Source organism: Apus apus, chromosome 2, assembly GCF_020740795.1.
Source record: "Apus apus isolate bApuApu2 chromosome 2, bApuApu2.pri.cur, whole genome shotgun sequence".
In the NCBI taxonomy this organism is placed as follows: domain Eukaryota; kingdom Metazoa; phylum Chordata; class Aves; order Apodiformes; family Apodidae; genus Apus; species Apus apus.
Genome location: NC_067283.1, coordinates 24,061,046 through 24,082,384, shown reverse-complemented (window position 1 = coordinate 24,082,384; position 21,339 = coordinate 24,061,046). Strand labels below are relative to the sequence as shown.

The 21,339-nt window shown below is 34.7% G+C and overlaps 1 protein-coding gene across 6 annotated transcripts in view; it reads right to left on the bottom strand.

Moving 5' to 3' along the window:
- Positions 1-21,339, bottom strand: part of AKAP9 (A-kinase anchoring protein 9) — a 113,268-nt gene that overhangs the window by 59,672 nt on the left and 32,257 nt on the right. For 3 of the 6 annotated variants that reach the window (XM_051612509.1, XM_051612504.1, XM_051612505.1), the window contains exons 4-14: positions 14,594-14,647; positions 14,055-14,225; positions 11,366-11,521; positions 10,315-10,512; positions 7,137-9,584; positions 5,378-5,591; positions 4,340-4,419; positions 3,547-3,685; positions 2,993-3,090; positions 988-1,093; positions 397-595 (exon numbers count right to left, since the gene is read on the bottom strand). In XM_051612509.1, coding sequence (XP_051468469.1) covers positions 397-595; positions 988-1,093; positions 2,993-3,090; positions 3,547-3,685; positions 4,340-4,419; positions 5,378-5,591; positions 7,137-9,584; positions 10,315-10,512; positions 11,366-11,521; positions 14,055-14,225; positions 14,594-14,647 — 3,863 coding nt within the window. The remainder of the gene's footprint in view (positions 1-396; positions 596-987; positions 1,094-2,992; positions 3,091-3,546; positions 3,686-4,339; positions 4,420-5,377; positions 5,592-7,136; positions 9,585-10,314; positions 10,513-11,365; positions 11,522-14,054; positions 14,226-14,593; positions 14,648-21,339) is intronic. The other 3 variants (XM_051612507.1, XM_051612506.1, XM_051612508.1) reach the window with 3 other exon arrangements.

Genomic DNA, 21,339 nt, shown 5'->3' with positions numbered 1-21,339 from the left:
TCTGAGCAATCTATTCTGGTTGGATATGACTCCGCTTATTGTTAGGGGGGTTGGATTAGATGACCTTCAGAGGTCTCTTCCAAACCAAGACATTCTGTGATTTTATTATTCCATATATGAAATGATATTTATGCATTATTCTAATAATAAAATAATCTTCTATTAACTATAAATATGTAATAAATTTTAAATGTTGCACTACCTAGTTTGCAATGTTTACATCATTTCTTCATAACATTCAACTTCTGAAGGAACAAAACAATGTAAAAAGTAATGTGTTTATAAAGAATTCCTTGAATTTTGAAGTAGAATATGTAGCTTTACATGCATGGTTATGTGAAATGTGTCTTTTTGTACACAGTGCGAAGTTATAAGCATTAAAGAACTGATTAATACCTTGTGTGGTCAGAGGATACCCCAGAATTCTGAAGCTTATCCTGCAGATGGACAATTTCTGTTGTGTCCCTCTCATCACTTTCTTTCAGCTGTTGTTGGAAATAGGACTGGAGGTGTTCCAGTTCTTGAGCATGTTGTTCTTCAAGCTGTGTTTTAAGGTCTCCTATCTCCTTTGAACAGTATTGTTGAATCTTTGGATCTATATATGTTATTTGAAGGAAGGGGGGAATAAATTATATTTGTATAAATTAACTCTCTCCCAAATTATTAGCAGTGATGGACTGAATAATTATTGTAGTTAAAAAATCTTCTAATTTTAATCACTTTTCCATAATAAATAACTTAAATGTAGTTTTGAAAAACAGAAGATTGATATGGGTAACACGAGCTTTAACTGTGGCAAACTGGAAAAGACATAATTCCAAAATATCCTAGAGATTTAAGAAAACCAGAGTATCATACTGCAAAATCTGCAAAACTCTCATTTGCTTCAAGTTGCAGTAAGCTATGAAACAGTTAAATCTTAATGTAATTGTCTTTACTTTCTCTTTAAATAGACATATATTAAAAACAGCATATGCATCTATTTACCCATTAGACCCTGTGGAGAGGTCTGCAGACATTCCTTTCTTGTTTCCAGATGGCTGGGTTCCTCCTCTTTCCTCCTTTCTGAAGAAGACAGCCATGGTTCTTTGACCTGAAAAATAATCAAGTAAATAAAAATGACAACAATTTGTCTAGCAATAATGCAAAAGTATTAACTACAACTGTAAGCATTTAAGTAAGGTTGCTGGCCAATGCACAAGTGTGTGTAACCAGTGTAACAATGTTTCACTTCACAGCCTGAAATGACACATTATATCTATTTGTAAATCTCAGACTCCTCTCTCTGGATATAAACCTTATAATGCCTCTGAATCCAAGAAGGAGATGAAGCCACTAATACCTTAGTGGCCCAAGATAGTTTCCACATACAATTTTTTTTTTTGGTACATGTGTATATATCAATACACATGACCTGCAACCATCTTTAGAGATACTTTGTTAGTGTACTCTGTTTAATACATGGAAGTACCTAACTCCAAATTTACTACTAAAATTTGTCTTTAGGATTCCAGGATGCTGAGATGAGTGTAGAAGTTTGGAGCAAGGAAGACAACCTTGGTGAAGAAGGATCAGGTTACAGAACAAACTGGACATGAACAATCTGGTGATGCTTGGTGGGGTACACAAAGGGGTGCTGAGGGAGCTTGTCTATATTATTGTGCGGCTATTCTCAATTAGCTTTTAAAGGTCCTGCTGATTGAGGGAAGTTTTTTGAGGACTAGATAAAAACACTCCCACCTTCAAGAAGAGAAAGAAGGAAAATTTGAGGACCTACAAGCAAGTAAACCTCACTTTGACCTCTGGGAAGGTGACAAAGCAAATAATCCTGGAAATAATTTCCAAACACGTGAGGCTGAGAAGATATTACCTTTGGGAGTAGTCAGTATGGATTTATGAAGAAGGAATCATACCTGACCAACCTTTTGACACTTCCTCCCATTACGTGCCCACAGAAAAACTTATGAAGAATGGGGATGGAGAAAATCGACTGAAAACTGGCTGATCTGCTGGGATCAAAAGATTGTGAGCAGCGGCAAAAAGTCCAGTTGGAAGTCAATAACTCGTGGTGTACCTAATTGGTCAATACTGGAGCCAACATTGTTTAACTTTTTCATTAATGTTCTGGATGATAAGACAAAAATGCACCCCCATCAGGTTTGCAGACTGTACAAAAATGGGGGAAGCAGTTGATACGCCAGATGGTTGTGCTGCTGTTTCAAGAGACGAGGCCAGAGAAATGGGCTGAGAGGAGCCTCATGAAGTCCAATGAAGGCAAATGGCAGGTCTTGCAACCCTGTGCACCACTGCATGCAGAGGACTGACTGGCAGGAAAGCAGCTTTGCATAAAAGGAAGAAAAGGACCTGGGGGCCTTGCTGGGCACCATTTTAATAGGAAACAGCAATGTGCCATTATGACACGTCCAACAACCTCTTGGGCTGCATTAGGAAGTTTGCCATCAAGTTGAGGGAAGTGATCCTCTCTAGTCAGCTCTGGCGAGACATATCTAGAGTGCTGGTTTCAGAGCTGCAGCCCTAGTTTAAGCGAGAAATAGACATACTGGCATGAGTTCAGCAGATGGTCACAAAGGAGATGAGGGGCTTGGAGCGTTTGTCTTACAAGGAAAGGCTGAGAGAGCTGGCAATGTATACCCTGAAGAAGATAAGGCTGCCCACCCAGCTTGTAGAGTCTCCATTCTTGAAGATACTAAAAATTTGGCTTGACAGAGTCCTCAGCAACCTCCTCTAGCAGACCCTGCTTTGTGACAGAGGTTGGACTAGATGAACTACAGAGGTGCCTTCTGACTTCAGCCATTCCACAATTCTGTGACAGCTGTCTCCATTTTATCAAATCATTACCTTGCTCTGTCATTCAACAAGGACACATAAAACACAATTTCAGACACATTATTCACTCATCCAGAGGAAATTCATACAAGAGAGAAAATTCAAATGCTAATATACTCATATGCTCAATTCATTAAAAGTTTACCTGTTCACAGTCCTTCAGCAGCTGTGTTTGAAGTGCTTTCAGCTTACTGTATTCTTCCATTATCTTCTGTAGAAGTGCATCCAAATGTTCTTGCACAGCTAAATTACAAAAATAACCAGGGACTTAAAAAAATGAAATAAAACATTTTACCATAAGTTTTAATACTGTGAATTGTTCACAAGTTCTCCACCGAAGAATGATCTAATAACGATTACATACTATTGAAACAAGTGAGGCCCTTTCCAAATTTTGGATGCATTTTTAATATAGTATTGATTTATATGAATTTTTTGGTGGTGCTTCTAGCTTCTTCTACAAAAAAAGGAGGAAAAAAAAAACCCACAACATTTTTTTCACTCATTTCCACTATCATGAATACAGCACAAGAAAATATTAATAATAAAAAATAAGTCGTTCAGAGTAGAGAGAAGATCTCTAGTTAAGCCATTTAGGCATATTAATTAACACCTGAACAACTAATGGCATAACTGTCTGTTTGAAATATTTGAAATTAGTGGGTTTTTTTGACTAGCATGAGAGTACAACGCCATTACCTTGAGCTTGACCTCTGTCTATTGCAAATTCTACTCTCCTTTTTTCTCTCACGGCAGCAGGTCTAGAGAAAATATCTTGTTCCTTATCACCAACTTCTACAGTAGCTGAAGAGTGTTCATTCTGATTGTCACACAAAACCTGCACAACAAATGAAACAAAGGAAAAAAAAAAGTGGAGAATTGTTTGTTAATTTATCAATCGCAATTCACAAAGAAAACAAGAAAAATGGGGGCAGAAATTTCAGGAGTTTTATCTTCTGTGGAAATGATGGCATAGATGTGCTTTTTTTACTGTAATACTGAAAACACTATAGATGCCAATTTTGTTAGATTCTTAGATACCTTTAAGTCTTTAAAAATTGTGCTGTGGCTAAGAAAGAAATTATCTTATTGCAGATATGAGAGAATGAAATCCTGTGTGTCAAAATGTGCATGACATCAGACCACTTTTAAATAAAAAATGTATAGCCAGAGACAAACAGAAAGGAAAAAAAATACTTCTGAACTAGTAGATATAAGACAAACAATTAGACAGAACATTAAGACTAGGTATAAGACATAAGAATTGTTTGGACAAGGACATAAAACAGTATGGGGAAAAATACAAAAAAACCTTGCAGTTCTATTTGGGAACCTGAGGTTTTGCAGTCTCTATTTTGAGATCAATGCAAAGTTAAAAGCTGCCAAGAAAACCTGTTAAAAAATATGTAGAAAAATATGATGACTCACTGTATTCATAGTTTTTAATTTTCAATATTTCAATTAAAAAAAAATGATTTTTGTTAAGTCTTACCTGAGAAAGCCTAGAACATTCCTCAGTTACAGCTTCACTCAGCTTTTCTATAAGACTTTGTGTAGATTTGAATTCATCACCTACAAACACAAATTATTAATATTATTTCTAAACACTAGATGCACAACAACTTTTCTAGGGCCTAATTTCCTGCCTCAGTGAGGCTGCCCCTTCAGCTCTTAAAAAGGTGTAAGTTGTCTTTTTTCCCTCCTCTTTCTTGTTCCATCACACAGACAGATTCAATTATTATGGTAGAATTGCATGTTCAAGAGGAGTAAGGGATAAGAAATGGCTTTGTATGTTAGAAACCCATAGAAAGATCAAACTTCACAGAAAAATACTGGAGAGCAAAGAACTTCAGCCAAAAAAACTACACAAGGGCAAATCATGGGATGACAAGAAAAGCAAGGATAGAAAACCATCACAATAACATAAAAGCTCAGTGATGCAAAAGGTAGTAAGAAAGTAGCAGCAAAGAAGCTTAGTTAATGCAATGTGGGCGGGGAGCCAATGCAGGAAAAAAGAAAGAAAGAACAAAGAATGAAACAAGCCCCAAAATATTTTGCTGATGCATTTGCTTATTATTTCAGACAGGAATACAACCTTATAAGTGATTCTATTTTATAGTTCTTTACAGTTAACTGACCTAATAATCTAGTCCAATGTTAGGTCTAGTGTAGTCAAACGTGGACCTAATAATCTAGTCTTAATGTCAGATTAGATGACTTTTAAAGGTCCCTTCCAACTCAAACCATTCTAACATTCTAATACAAATAGCAGAACATGAGTTATAATATTTCCTGTTCCTTTTTAAAAAAATATATATATAATTATTCCTTTTTTGATTTTTAAGTATGCTGAGTAAAAGACCACTTGTCACGGGTAAACAATTTGGTACAAAACCACTTCAAAATGCTCTACAAATACAATTTATTTATACAATTTATGCTACAAGCATAAACATTTGTGCTTGTTTTCTTTTAAAATACACTGTTTTTCATCTGAAGTGCTTCACTCCCATAATTTTGGTCAAGTTACCTGCTTGTTGAATTTTCAAGGTCTGGAGCTCCAGCTGATGCATCTTTTTAAGATCATTCAACTCTTGTAGGTGACTATGTTCAAGCTCCTCTTTAAGACTGCAAAGTGCACTCTCTTTATCTGCTTCCAGGTACTCACGAACCTGTTCTACATGAGCTGAATAAACCAGGGACAGGCAAATGCGTTGTGCTTCCATCTGTAGCTGCAAGTCAGTCTTTGAATAAAAATACATATTTTACAAAGGGCAAAGAAATTTTTTTTAAAAAAAACTATCTTTGCAAATTTTGGAAATTAATAATCTGTTGAATGGAATGCTGCATATGTGGTATACTTTAGGTAAATGTCAATATACACACAGTTTGAAAAATACAGTTGTAACAAATAGAATTACACTTCTTCAACTTAAAATAAAAACTGAACTAAAAATCAATGAAACTCAATATGCTTAAATTCCTATTTTGCAGCAATAAAAACCTAGTGAATTTTACCCCAACGAAGTGAGAGCAATATCACTACCAATACATTAAATTAAGAAAGCTCACTCCAAATACAATTATTGCCAAGGCTTACAGTTCTAGCCCGCACTTGTGGGACTGTTACTGCTAAAGCAAAAACATGCTTAGGATATGCCAATACTGAGCTATTTAGAGTCTCAGTTTGAAATGGTTTTTAGACACCTCTGGATCATAATTTTTTAGTTCCATGGCAGGAAATCCCAAGACTTTCATCACAACCTCATGAAAAAAAAAAACAAAACACTACATTATGCAGCTGCAGCTCTGTTCTACTCACAACTGCTTCAAACGCAGCTTTACCTGTGATTTCATTTCTTGGGAAATGAACAACAAGACAGCATAAAATTAGGCAGTGGTGGTACTAGTTCACCATTAGGTGGACTTACAGAACACAAAAAATACAAACCAATCTAAAAAAATAGAAGACTGGTTAATATCTATTTCTACAGAAAACTAAGTTGCATCATTCTTGCAGCATCCTATTCAACATTATCATCATTAATGCCAGATTTATGATTACAGCACCTAATTAAATACTGGTGATTCAATATTTAGGTACTTTTATCGGCAAATAACAATCCTTTCCATACTACCTGCAATTTATTTACAATAGAAAAAAAATATAAGCGAAATTTCTCAAGCAAAACATAGGCTGGTTAGAATCACATGATATACACACATCTTCACACATTTCTCACACTCACATTCAGATACATTTCTTAAGTGATAACCCCATACACAAATATTTTAATAATCTAAAATCAGTACTTCACAAGTTACATATTTCACAAGTTTCATAAAGATTACTGAAGAAATAAAGAGTTCAATTACCTCTTTACATTGTTTGAATGAGTACTTAGAGAACTGAAAAGCCAAACACAGGTTAAAAAAATTATGCTCTGAATAAATTTTCACCTCAATTAAGTAAGTTAAATGCTATTTCAAAGTGTGAAGTGCTCTAGATGTCTTCCCCTTACCTTTTGTTGTTGCTGTTGATTTAATTAAATGTAAGGGAAGAGTATTTATTTCACTGAAAAGTAGCATCCTCATACACATTGACTATGGTTATCATTCTGGTCATTCATGTCACCACTTTGAACCACTGGCCACGCTGCCCCACACACAGGAGTACACATTTGTACTTCAGAGCAGCTCATAGAAAAAACATGACGCAAATTACCAAGTACAAGCACCTACAAATTCACACAGGTGAATTATTTTTTATACTGCTTTATGTAACATACCTGTTCTGATACTAAGGCATCCACTTGCTGCTGTAGTTTATTATTTTCACTCTGTGTAATGGCTATTAATGATGTTTCCTCTGTCAGCCCGTCTGTCACTCCATGCACATGTTTTACACAAGGCTGCTGTTCCAATTGAAACATTTGCTGATCTTCCTCTCTTTTTGTTACCTCAGGACTGATATCTTTACCCAAACCTAGATTTTCTCTTATGTTTATTCCTTCATCAACTTTATTCCTTTGAGCAGGGGTTTTATTTCTACTTTCAGATACTGGAGCAGCAGTCTTTGGACCTTCTACCTTAGAATACTTCATCTTAGGTTCATTACTACTACTATTTCCTTTCTGAGTATGGCTAATTATGACTTCTAGTTCTTTACATTTTGCTAGAGCTTGTTCTTTCTCATCTTCTAAGGATTTAACTTTTTCATTTAAATGACAAATTTCTCTAAGCTTTGACTCCAGCTTTTCAGAGAGATTGGAAAGTCTCAGGGATAATTCCAGTTTCTCACGCTGGGTAACCTCAAGCTTTTCCATAAGTTCTGTTGCATCTTTCTCAACAACTTCTCCAGCCTCAAATGTGTCTGTCCTGGACACGTTGATTTCTTTACTCCCTTCAAAACAAGCAGTTTTCGTTTTAAATAAAACTGGTCTATTGCTTTGTAAGTGGTGAAGTTCTTCATACAAAGCTTTGAGCTTGTTTTCATACTCAGCTTCCTGCTTATTCTTGTTCTCTTCTAATTCAGATTTTGCCTTCAGAAGATTTGCGCATTCTTGCTGCAGCTCTTTATAATTAGCTTCAAGTTTTTTCTCAGTAAATGAAAAGGCACTCTTCTGCCTTTCAGTATCTTCTTGGAGTTGATGATTTTGGTTTTTAAGTTGCTCATTTTCACTAATCAGCTTTTCTATTCTTTTTTGCAAGTCCAAAATTTCTGTCTTAGAGGTAACACTGTTGTTAAAAATTACATCTTCTTCGGAGCTTACCAACATATTTTTTAATTTCTCTTCCAGAGTTTTGTTTTCCTCCTTAAGAAGGTTATTTTGTGTTTCAAGTTCTGAACATTTTTTTTTGAGGCTATCTTCTCTCTCCCTCATTTGTTCCTGCATCAACTCAGTTTTAAGGTGCAGTTCTTGAATTTCTTGTTCAAGGGTACCTTTTTCTTTCTCCTCTTGCCTAAGCACTTCAATCTCCTTCTGCAGCTCATGGATTTGAAGTGTCATTTCTTCAGATTTAGAGTTTACAATAGACTGCTGTAAATCTTTTAGGTTTGAAATCTCCAATATCAACTGATTTTGTTTTGTGATTAAGCCATCCTTTTCATATTGTATGGCTTCTATCCTTTGACTCATTTCATTTTGTACTTCATCTAACTGATGTTTATGGTGCATATTCAAGTCATCTTTAAGGCTTTCCATGTTGATGAGGTGCTCTTTTTGCAAGTTATCTTTAAGTTTGGAAAGTTCCTCTTCATGACTAAAAAGCAGCTTTGTTCTCAGTCTCTCTAACTCTGCTTCTTGGGATTCTGCCATCCTGTCCAAAACTGCATCCTTCTCCCTTTCCAGCATTTCAAGTTTAATTTTGTAATTTGTGACCTCTGCCTCATGTTTTAATTCTAATTCCTTCCTAAATTCAGAGGCAGAAGCCAACTGAGTTTTTAAATCTTCAATCACAGGCTGGTATTTTTCAGCTTCATTTAATCTACATTCCATATCCACTATAGTTTGTTTGGCTCTTTGAACCTGCTCTCTTGAAAAATTCAGCTCTTGGAAAAGATCTTCGATTTTAGTTTGTTGAAGAGACTTCTCTGCTGAAATGACTTCCATCTGTTGTAACAATTCTTGCTTTATTTTTTCCCTTTCGTTATCAGCATCCTGCAATTTTACATTCAATTCACTAATTTTAATATTCATTAAATGCAATTGATCTTTACTGACATTCTCATTCAAACATAGACTTGATGTTTTCTCCAATTCTGCTTTTTGTTGCAAAAGACACTGTTCTATTTCCACCGCGTGTTGCTTAATTAATTCCTGCTTCATTTGTACAATCTGCTGGCCATGCATTTCATCTAATTCAGCCTGAAGTTGTGCCAGTCTCCTTTGTGTTTCTAATTCCATTCTTTGCACAATGTCAGCTTCAGACTGGCTGTCCTTATAACATCGCTTCTGCAATTCTTCCACAGTTCCCATTAATTGTTTTATTTCATCAGAACATTGTCTTTCTTTCTGCTTATAGGTGGTAAGTTCAACTTTCATATTACTTATCTCCTGGTTCTTTAGTGAAGTTTGTTCTTGCAATTCTTCAAGTAATTTGCTGACATCTGATAATTTTTCCCTAAGCTGAAATGATTTTTTTTCTTCTTCTCCAAGTTTTGCTTCCAGCTCTTCAACTAATGCTTCTTTTTCTTTTAGTTTACTTGAATCTTCTCCTACACTTTTGTGTTTTTCCTTTAAAAAAAATGAGCAACAACATTATTTTTAGTTCATTATCTGAACATGTAAGAACATTTCTAGACTTAGTTATTTAAACACACTGCCCTTCTTTATAAGGTTAATGATCATTTACAAAAAGTAAATATAAATTTGTTGACCTCATTTGGAGATTTTCTGTACCTTTGCAATAAGTGATAATCCCTTCCCGCCCCTGCATCAGCACTCCCTCTTCCCACACTCCCCCACCAAAATCACTTCCATTTTTTACAGCAGTATGTAAAAAATAAAAATTGTTGCAACCTATTGAAAACTGTGTCACTTTTGATGACATTTAATTTTTTTAGGTACTTTTAAGATGTTTCCCATGAAGGATAACAAGAAAAATGTACACGAAGAGAAGAATTCTTTCTTTCCCTAAAACAGACAAGATTTTTTCAAGCAGGTCATTTTTACTTTTTTCCTAACAAAATTATGTAATTTTTAATGAAGGCATTCTAATATATCGTGCAGTGTCATCCTTTGTTGTATATATTTCTGCAATTTCTAAAAACATGATACATAATACTGTCATAAACATTTCAGTTTTAAATACAAATGTATTATGTGTTAACTAACTGAAGCTGTTCTTAAAACTTTGTACCCATAATAAGCAGCACACAGAATCTGTGCTTTGGCCTTTAAATTTCAAAGGAACTACAAAATACTGAAAAGAAAAAAAAAGAGATCTTTCTAGTACAGAACATACCATTTCATACATTGTGATTATGTCTCGAAGATGTGTAATCTCTGCTTCAAATTCTTCATTCTTTTTTTGAGAATTCTTCAGCAGACATTCTTGTTCTTCTAGCTGCTGCTGATGTGAAATTATCTGTTGCTTGGCTTGCAATAAATCAGCAGCTGTGCAACTATGGCTGGTGTTTCTTAGGGCTTCACTTGCCTGCAACTTGAATGTTTTAAAAAAATAAAACCTAATATATATTTTTTTTTTCATTAACAGCTTGCATTACAGAAAGTGACCTTCACTTTCCTCCTCCACACCACAAGCCCAAAGACTTGGTCTTTAAAATATTTAATATGAATAATTTTATAGTGAGCTAGCAGCAGTGTCTCAGAAACACTTCAAAGTACTAAAATGAACTAGTTGTAAACACCGTCCCCAAAATTAGATATTTAATAGTAAAAACTCAAGCTTCAGAATAAAATCCACTGGAAGCTCAATAAAACAACATAAAGTACTTATAAAGCACAAAACACTACAATATTCAATGGCAACAAAGTAAGCTGTAGTCACACATTAACAGAATGTCCATAGCACCTCAATTACTAGAGCTTTTTAGAAAAAATGCTTCTACGAAATTTAACTTAATATTTAAATTACCTTCTAATAACAGCACAAGAGGCAGATTTTACTGAAAAATATAGGAAGGACTGGAGCATGAAATAGTGACCCACTAAAGTTGATGGCTGCCTTTTTTCTTTTCAAAGGCACCAGGTTGGATTTCAGCCCAAAAAGCTCTGGGAAGTAATTATGCAAGTTTCTTTCTAAGATAACTTCCATCATCCACTATTTATCACCACATACTGGGGAAGACCACATACTAATCTTTTCTATTTTATAGTGAATTAGAACAATAAACCAGGTACTATAATGATAACTGTAGAACCAGTAAAGTGACTGCTTATCTACACTAATAGGCCAATTTTTCAAAACTGCACAAAAAATCCTGTTTCTGCAGGTCCCTTTATGGACCCTTTAGAGCAAATTTTCAAACCCAAATAAATAGTGATCAACTTACATGCTGAAACTGAATTTGCAGTTTTTGACTTTGTTCAGTAAGCTCTAAGAACTCCCTCATAGTTTCATCCTTTTCTTTCCGTGCCTGTTGTAGATTAGTAGTGAGTTGAGTGATAATGTCATCTCTTTTTTTGATAGCAGCTTCAAATTCTTGCAGCTATGAAAGATAAAATTCAAACTATTGGTGCACATCAAAGCCACAGACAAAAAACTCCCACAACAACAACTAGTTTATTCTAGTTAAGAAGGAATACGTAACCTCTCCATTTAAAAGATGTCACACAGACCTACTACAGCATTTATGTTTTCACAAACTATTTGTAAATACTTCAAAAACAGGGTTTTTTTTCCCCTCAAGTAACAATATATAACCTCTCTATAAAATATATTTACCAAAGAACAAAATCTGAACCTTTAAGAAGGTTAATCAGTTAAATGTATAAACAGCTTTTAAACTAAAATGCATGGCCAGATAAACAAGCCATCATACAGGAAACCGTGGTATCTACTTAAGAGTGTTTCAGCAATTTTGCTCAACTACTCATGTCCACAGACTTTTCCTGCAGTAAATGCAAGTTGTATCATCTCTCACTGAAAGTGCAATAAATGGCATTAATCATACTAAAAGCATATAAGATTCCATGCAGTGTCCTGCACTGTGAGCCCAGAGACATTATTTATAACTCCATGAAAAGAGCAGCTCAAGCTGTAAAACTGATAGGCTGTATTTAATAGATGAATCTTTTGTAATTTGAATTATGAAGACATGATAAAGGCACAGAAAATAATCCTTTGAAAGTGGTTTGGGTGTTTATGTAGGACTATACATAGGCAGACAGAAATTCTACAATGTTAATTAGGACCATTTTCATGTGCAACTATAAGAATTTCCTTTTAAAGTCACTATGTCAGCTTTAACTCATCCAAGGCTACTGGAAGCTTCATCTCTACATATTGCAAATTTCTTAAACCATTAATCATCTTCTGCAACTGTTTTGTTTACAATGCTCCCAAAAAGAAGCTTCTCCAGATTACATGTTGAGTCTTGAAGTAAAATCATAATTCTTCCAGAAAAAGCTTACTGATTTAGAGGGACATTATTTAGCTGGACATAGAACCCAGAAGTCCCTTTAAAAAGCCAAACTATGCAAAGAATTTGAGAAAACTCTTTCAAAGTTCTTTTCAGAACACTGTAGTGAGCTCCTATTTTAAAAACTTGAATCTAGTGGAAATACTAGACAGAGACATAGGCATGTTATAGACTACATAGACTAGATATAATGGAGAAAATTAGCAGCAAATAGGACACTTCAGTGTGTCATACCTTGCCTTTTGCATGTGTTCAATGAAATTGAGTAACTACATTTATCTGTTCTGATCCACGCATTGGCATATGATAATTTTCAAATTTTTAGTTCAATCTTTTTCTTTAACAAACAGGCAGTACTAAGGCACAAAACATATCTTCCACACTGCCCTTTTACAATTACTTGATTTCTTCTGAAAAGTAAACCATATGCATTTCTCAACTGAGATATTATGCACTGTACCATTACCATACAAAAATACACTGCAACTATTAAAATATTGTACCAGCCTGTTCTGTTTCAATATAGTTTAAATTCATTTTTAAAATAGTAATCACAGTAATTAAAAATTGCAAACTTTTGCACTTTCTCCCCTTTTTAGGAAAAACTAACTGCAGTCACAGTTGTGAGAAGCTCAAGTTAGGCTTATGTTCTTTATTATGCTTTAATTATTACTATTATGTTTATCACAACAGATACATTACACAGTAACTAGAAACTAAGTTTGACTTAAAATGCAACACCAGCGATTCACCAACAAAGGAATGATAAAACACATCCTCCAGGGCAACCACTTAAAGATCACTCTACTATGATGGAAAACATGACAATCATTTTCACAGATAAATATAAATGAAAGCAGAAAAAATTACAGTTGTGTAATAATAATGAAGGTGAAAATGACTGAACATTAGAAGAATTTTGGTATTCCACAGTACAATGTGACCTGAATCCAAATTAAAAGAGAGAAGTAAGACATGAAGCATGACAAAGCACTGACTTCAGTGAGTTGCAGCATTTCCTTAAACTGGAAGAATAAATAATTAATATTCTTTACTTTAAAACTTAGCTTTAAATTCCAATGGCATTTCTGAAGTAAGAAATATTTCCCTGTAATCCCAAGTTACTAGGTGTTTATTAAAATATTCAGACACAGTTGCCTCGTATTTCAGACTGTAAAGTCTTACATACAAATTTCTTTATAGTTCAAGGATCAACTCTGTTATATCATTCCTTAGGAAGTAAAACCTGAGGTTTTTTGACCTTGGAGGAACTGAAAGGTACTAAAGAAATGCAGTCTTTGCACAACTAGAGAAGAATTAGGGCTTTTCTTGGAGAAAATTGTCTTCCATTCTGGATTTGAAGAATGTCACTGCAAAGAAGACTGGAATTTTAGTGACAAAATACAGAGAAAAAGGACACACAATGGAAATGCATTCAAATAAACAGAGTGTATGGTATGTGATTGAAAGAAATTGTGTGTAATTCTATATCACACATTGCCTGCATTCTTAACAGCTGCCATTAAGTGTGAACTGTGACGCTCTGCATTTTTGCATGTAACCGAGTAGCAAGTAGAAAGCAACATAAGGTAATTTATACCTGTTGCAATCCTTCTGTACCATATGCTGCCCTCATTTCTTCTAGCTCTCTGTTTAGCTCTTCAATCTCTTGTTGTTTCCCAGCCAATTCATTCTCCATCACCTCTAGCTGCGTGTGAGAGTGCTGCATTCCATGCTCAGAACAAATCTCTCCAAGTCCAAATTCTTCTTCCTAAATCAATCCAAGTTCCTTAACATGCCATTTTTTTATGCTTTGTCACAGTAAGTAAACTCAAATTCTGATATCAAATGCCACCTTAGAACATTAATATACCATACAGCATAAAAGATATTATTGCCATGGTAACTTCCTTTGTTAGCATAATTCACACCTCTAAAGCACTGACATACAGCATATCTGCAAGTTCTGATTTATAATCTTAGCCTTAATAGAAGTATAGCATATAACAAACAATGCAGATGCAGAGCACAGCATGCAAAGTAAAGTATTAGTCAGCAACATAGTTTTTGTTCAAAACAAATTGTTTGAGGTTTTTAGTATTTGATATTAATATTATGATTCAATTTGCAATACTGTACCCTGATTAAGTCTGCAGGTATAGCTGCTCTTGTCACAAAACTGCAACCATTTACCTGTATAAAGACAATTCCTAAATACATTATTATTTGAAATAAAGCTTGATTTCTGTTTTCCATTCATTTGAATCTTATGTGATGATTCCTGCAGACCCATGGGAATTTTTATATTACAAAAATGTATTTCATTTGAAATACAAAATAGTTTTATATATAGTAAATTGCATCAAAGTAAACATAGATAACAGGTAAAACACCTAGAAGTGCAAAAATAGATACTACTGTCTAAAACCAAAAACCATATCATGAATGTAAACATCTGGAGAAAACAAAGGAATTCACATTTAAAGGTCAATGCAAAGCTTCATACTTTAAATTGTTAAAATACAGTATTATTGCATTTTAAATTTTATGTTTAATATTTCTGGTTTAATAAACACAGTTATTCTTTCTAAAGATATTTATAAACCTCAAGATTTACTCTTTCTGGAAGTCACCAGTCTCTCAATAGCAGATGAAAGGCAGCATCAAGAGACTCTCATCCTCAACTGAAGGAATTTCTTAAAATTGAAAAATTACACATTTAGCACAAGACATCAGAATAAAATCCTCTTTCACTCATCTAACACTCCAACCCCCTTCAGTTTCTATAAGAACTTTAGTCTACAGATCGTGCAAACCAATAATCACAAATCTCCAAAAGGCAAGCACAAGTCAAAGTAGCAGTTAGATGTTTTTTTGAAAAAACCATCCAAATGAAAATAATAAGCTGTGATACTTATGAATAACCATAAAATAGACAGGCAGGCTTTTAAACCAGCAGTGTAAAAAGAAGTTTTAAAATGAGAAAGCAAGAACAGCTCTATTTCCCCTCAGAGCTGTTTATTACATCAGAGCTTCAAATAAAAAAAAAAAATGGTTCCAGAGACAGAAAGGCATCATAGCATTTCAGACCCAAATATTATGTTTACATGAAAAAAAGAAGCTATACTGCTCAGACATCTGCCATTGTTTAGACCAGGGCTTCTTTATAACTAACTATCATGCCTGAGAAAATCAATAAGTTACCCTACATGTAAGCACACTGTTATAAATAGGATCAATATAGTCATTGAGCTTGTGTTAAGAGAATGAGTATACCTGCATTGGTCAAGAGTTTGAAGAGCTTACACAGTGCCCTTTCAGTTCCTGACTTCCTCAGAAAAAAGAAAGACACTGCAGAGAGATTACCACCTTATTTTAGAAAGAAAAAAAGAAAATTGCAGCAAACAGCAGTACAGGCAACTCACAGAGTCACTGCACATTGTTTGTGTATTGCCCAATGCTCACTCAACATTCAGACATACAAGTGTCTAAATGGCGACTGGCACCAATGTCTTTATTCAGATTTTGGCACATGTCCCAGGCTAGTAGCACTAGTATTTTAATATAAATGTTCCTTTTTTTAAACTCCCATTTCGTTTAGGCTTAAGTGACAAAGGTGTAGTGTATGATTCTTACAATCTACCACTGTGGACACGCTTCTCTTCCTGTGAAGCATTTCTGTGTGCAACAATCAAAGACTCTTAAATGCTTTAGAACAAGAGCTACTAGGAAAGACATAAAAGCCTTAACTTATTAGATGTTCCAGACTCCTTAGTAATTGAAATTTCTACAAAAGACCTTTTACTTATAAACTGGATTTTGCTATACACATTCAAAACAACTGTCTGGAATTTCAGAAATCCTGCCTCAGTTCACAGCAGTCTAGCGCTTAGCTGGCACAGAAGTGAACTTCCGCAACACAGCAGTCTGTGCTGTTTCTCATCTGATACCTTTTCCTTTCAAATGCCTTAAGCTTTCTGGTATAGTGAGAGTTGAAACATGACAAGACAACAAACTGCACTGTAACCTGTGGAAAAAGCACCCTGAGCATGGCAGGAGGGGGCTGTGCTGACAGGAGCCTTGCGAACAGCCTGGCAACTTCTGACAGGGCAGAAAATTGGGACTGAGTTATTAGCTTCAGAATATTCTTACTTGAAAATTTATTTTTCCCTCATGTGCAATATATGAGGACAGTAGTCCACATACAAACTTCAGTGTTAATAGATATCTACACAAGGCCTATTGGACTTCTGTGTTTTGTCTCATGGCCCCAGTGGTTAACCTGCGTAGAGATCTTCTGCAAGCCCACAAATACTATCGATGTAGATTCTTATAATTTCTTCTTTTAAAGCCTTGCAGTTCACCTTTAACATTGAAATATCCTTATCCCTTATGATCTGCTTAGTTACATACCCCAGCAAATAATTAACCATTTAAAGAAACAATCAAACCAAATAGGCTGTTAAGATAATGGAAGGAAGGAGTAACAAGAGCTTTGGATACAATGACATAAACAAAAGACCACAAAGTAAGAAAAAAATTATATTTTGAACACATTAGCTACCCAGGAGCAACTGTTTTGATGAACAAAAGGTATGAAACAAGTGAAGGCTATGCAAGTTCAACAAAGGGCATTCTGCCTGATTTTTCTTTCTGGCTTGTATTTGCAAAGTAATTCACAGAAATAATATTTGCTAATGTAATGTAAAATATAACTTGTATTCTATTGGCTAAATAAAGATACAGTTTATATTACATCAGTAAATACATATGCTTAAGACAAATGAAAGGCATTTTCTTTCAGATCAAAATAAGGAAAACTAACTTTCACTGCTGAATTAGGGCAGCGATTCATGACAATTGCCGCCAGAGGTCAGGATTAAATTTATGAAATCACTGCAATTCTTTGAATGTTCCTTAGACCTTGGAAGACCTGAAATTATACCTTAGAAACAGGAGTAATAGCATGTAATATGTAACTACTTATAACGTTAATGCCAGTGCTGTGGACATCTCCCTTTATAAATGGCAAATTCATGCTCAGCATAAATCAATATATACTGTTCAATCACTGAAAAATTTAAAAAATACCTTAATAAATGAAAATAATATAACTATAACCTATCACAGACAGGTAAGCAGACTTTTCATTCTACAAGTGCTTTGATCCGGTAGTAGACACATACAGAAGTATCTGGAATAGATTAACAATTTTACCTCATATTTTCATTTTCCCCCTCCTTTTACATTTTGGACACCAGATTCCTTCACAAAAATTAGTACTTAGACTTCCAACACTTCTTGTAAATGTTCTTAGTGTTCCCCCAGTTTTCTAGTTCTGTCACAACTGACTATAGGAAATGAAGCTAAAATTAGCTGCCAGGGCTACTTGGGAAAATGAGTTTGTTTTTTTTTTTTATACTCCATAACAAAAAACATTTTCAGCTTGTGATGAAAATAATTACAATCAGATAATATAACTAAGGTTAGTAACTTTTGAAAGATAACATTGATGGCTTTTTAAAATAACATGGCTTACTTATTTTTCTATATGTTAATATCAGACAACAGAAGATGTTTTTATATAGTGGTTAAGGTTGAAGTCTAGAATTTCATTAGCATTTTAAAAAAAACCAAAACAAACAACAAACCAAAAACAACTCTGTAGACTTTGTATTAGCCATCATTGCAGAGGTACACTTTGAAAATTCAGAAGAGTCAATAAGCTGAAAAAAAAATAAATCAATCAGCTGAAAGTTTTTCCATTATGCCATAAAATTGAGGCATATGAAAAATAAATGGGGCAACTTTATCTTACATGTTATAAAACCCAAAACAATCCTAACTGTTGGAAAAGATCTAACTTCCCTCAGTCCTGAGTTTAGACCATAACCTTAAATAGCTAATCACCACTATAATTTAATTTGAGACTATTCATGTAGGTCTTACTCTTGTTCAAATTGAATTATTTGCTACAAAAGGCAAGCTGGTCATATGAAGCATTTATCAGTCTTCAGTTTGTCTTCCACCTTTGATACTGTAGGTATTTATAGAGGCAGAACCAAAACTGAACAAGAGACTGTGTTTGCAATAAAATTATTTCAAGACAAGAATTCTTATATAAACATTCTCTGGTTCCTTCGACTGTATTGGATTATAACTGTGCATCTAGTAAGTCTCTTAAAGTGGGAAATATTTATAAGTGAATTTCATCCAATTCCTCAGGAGAAGGGGTTGAGGAATTAAAAACATCTGACTTATTTTACAATCTACAACAAAACAAATTATTTATGACCTATTTCACTTGGAAGCATGACAGCCTCAGATTCAACATAATTTCTGACAAAAAAATCCAACAAACCAGAACATAAAAAAACCACAGACGTTCTGCACAATGAGGGAAAAGTTGGAACAATAGCCCTATGTTTCTACAAATGCATGGTTTCTTAGCATTCCAAAAAGGAGGTCAAGTCTCTGGGAAAAAAAAAAAAAGGTAAGCTCAAGATTTCATACAACTCAGTAATTATGCTCATACGGACCAAATCTAACTTATTCTCATCTACTTCAACTGAAAAGGCTTCATTCAGATTGCTCTACTTACAGGGCGGCCATAAAGGTAAGCTGAGCTTTTATTATTAAAAGTAGCACTACAGTTGACATGGAACACATTGAAAATGAAGTTCCTAATATACAAGCATTCCTAAACCTGATGTTTCCTCATTACAGAGAACAACCAATTGTAACAAACAGGAATTAAAAGAGCTTACTAAGACGGCAACTTTCACCACTAAAGTTTCTTCTTCACCAGACCCAGAAACATGTTACTATTAATAAATTTTGTATTGCTTACTTCTGTCTTAGAAAATATCTCCTGGGGGGGGGGGGGGAGTAAAAAGTCTCTTTGCAGGAATGAGAATAAGAAGTGCCTAGAAATGCATCTGTCATTGCATTTTTGAAGAAATCTGACATTTTTAAAAGGCACATTCAGAAGGCAGTCTAGCTGTAATTCTGTTGTCTGAAAAATTGCTCTCTAATATACTCTGTAGGCCCCTAGAGAAAACTGAAGAATGAAGCAGGGTGAAGTTAAGCTTTTAGAATGTGAAAACTCATTTTAAAATTATAGATTTGAATTCAAGTGATACTAACAACCAAACAATAAAAATCGGAGCATAGCTGCAATTATCATTAGGCATTATGCCAGATCTTTTCTGTACTGTTTCCTTGTGCAAAAATGTGTTTTCTTGAGCTTTTGAGTGTCTCCACACTGCTTCTTACAACCTCAGCAATGAACAAAATTTTAGTTGTATTTCATTATGTATGTAATACCTCTCACTTGTAAAAATACATTAACATCAAATGCCATTGTCAACTCTTTTCAAGGGTTCATTCTTTGCATAGCACATATTCTGTTTAATAGTAATCACATACCATGGTGATGTATATTCTAAAAAGGTGCAGTAAGGTCATAGCAGTTGCTCTAAAGTGTATTGGCTACACCCTCAATGGCAAACTGCACATAGTCCCCTATCATGTTACCTTACACACAACAAACCCAGGTTCTTTTTGTCCTTTGCTACTTTAATTCCTTGGACAAAATGAACCACATTTTATCTACAAAAAATACTAAATATTTAAACTGTGGGTTTTTTTCCCAAGTAGAGTTTGCTTTAACCCCTTGCACCTATCCCTCCAAAAAAACCTTTTTCCTTTCTTTCATTTACAGCACTCCCCAGCAGCTGGACTGGAATCTTTGCTTCCACAAGCTACAGTATCAGATTATTTTTTTAATTTGCATCATGAAAAACACTCCAAAAGAATGATGACAACTGACCAGACCAAGCATCCAAATGGTTATGTATTCTGTATTTGAAAGTAGTCAATAATGAATCTGAGAGAACGTACTGTACTCTCAAGTGTCTTCTCCCAGCACCTCAGAGGAAAGTGAGGGCAATTATTAGAAAGGACAGGAGTAAGAAGTGGTAGAGAAAGAGTCAAAATGGGCAAGAGAGAGACAGAGGAATTATAAAAATAAAAGGCTGAGATGAGATCTATGGTGGAAACTGTAACTAGGATTTGATGAGAGGTTTAAAAGAAAAAAACTACAGCTTTGATCTGTTGAGCTGAACAATATGAGGACCCTGACATAAGAAGAGGGAATAAAGAAGAGATTTTTCAAGGGATGGGGTGAAAAAATATTGAAAGGAGGAAAAACAATGCTTAGATGAAATTGAAAAGGCTGGGAAAGAAATTTGGCTTCAGAATTACTGAGGAAGGAAAAGGAAGAATAGAAACAGGCTGGAAAGCCTGTAAGACTGAGCTAAGAAACCAAAGAAGGAGGAAAAGGGGATGGGCAAGGGAAGGTGGAAAAACTGACAAGAGCTATTAGAGAGAAGGGAAGAATCATTACTAGGGTAGTCATTCTGCTTTTGCACCATGCAGTGCGACAGGCCAGGGAAACATTTGGTGTGTATATTCCCTTAGGATTCAGAACAAGCAGCTATAATACTAACATGGAACATTGTTATTCTAAGGTGTATTTACCTTCTCTTACAAAAAGCTAAATCAGGAGAAGAAAAATGTATTCTATACAAAATTTGCTTCAGCTACAGAAACTCATTTGATTACTTCATCCCCTCTTACTTTGTTGCAAAGCTTAAGATTCTGGGGTGTGTTTTACAGAAGTGATTAGCAGAGAGATCCGCAAAACAAAAACCTCCTTGTCACTACAGAAAGCAATTGTTTGAGACAAGAATAATTTTTTAACATAGAAACAATCTCAGATAGCTCATGGCTATTTCTTGCAAGCATGTTCTCGACCCACGTCTAAGTGTGAGGGTTTGTTATGTTACAAACATACCAAACTGTTTTTATTTGGCAAGACCAAA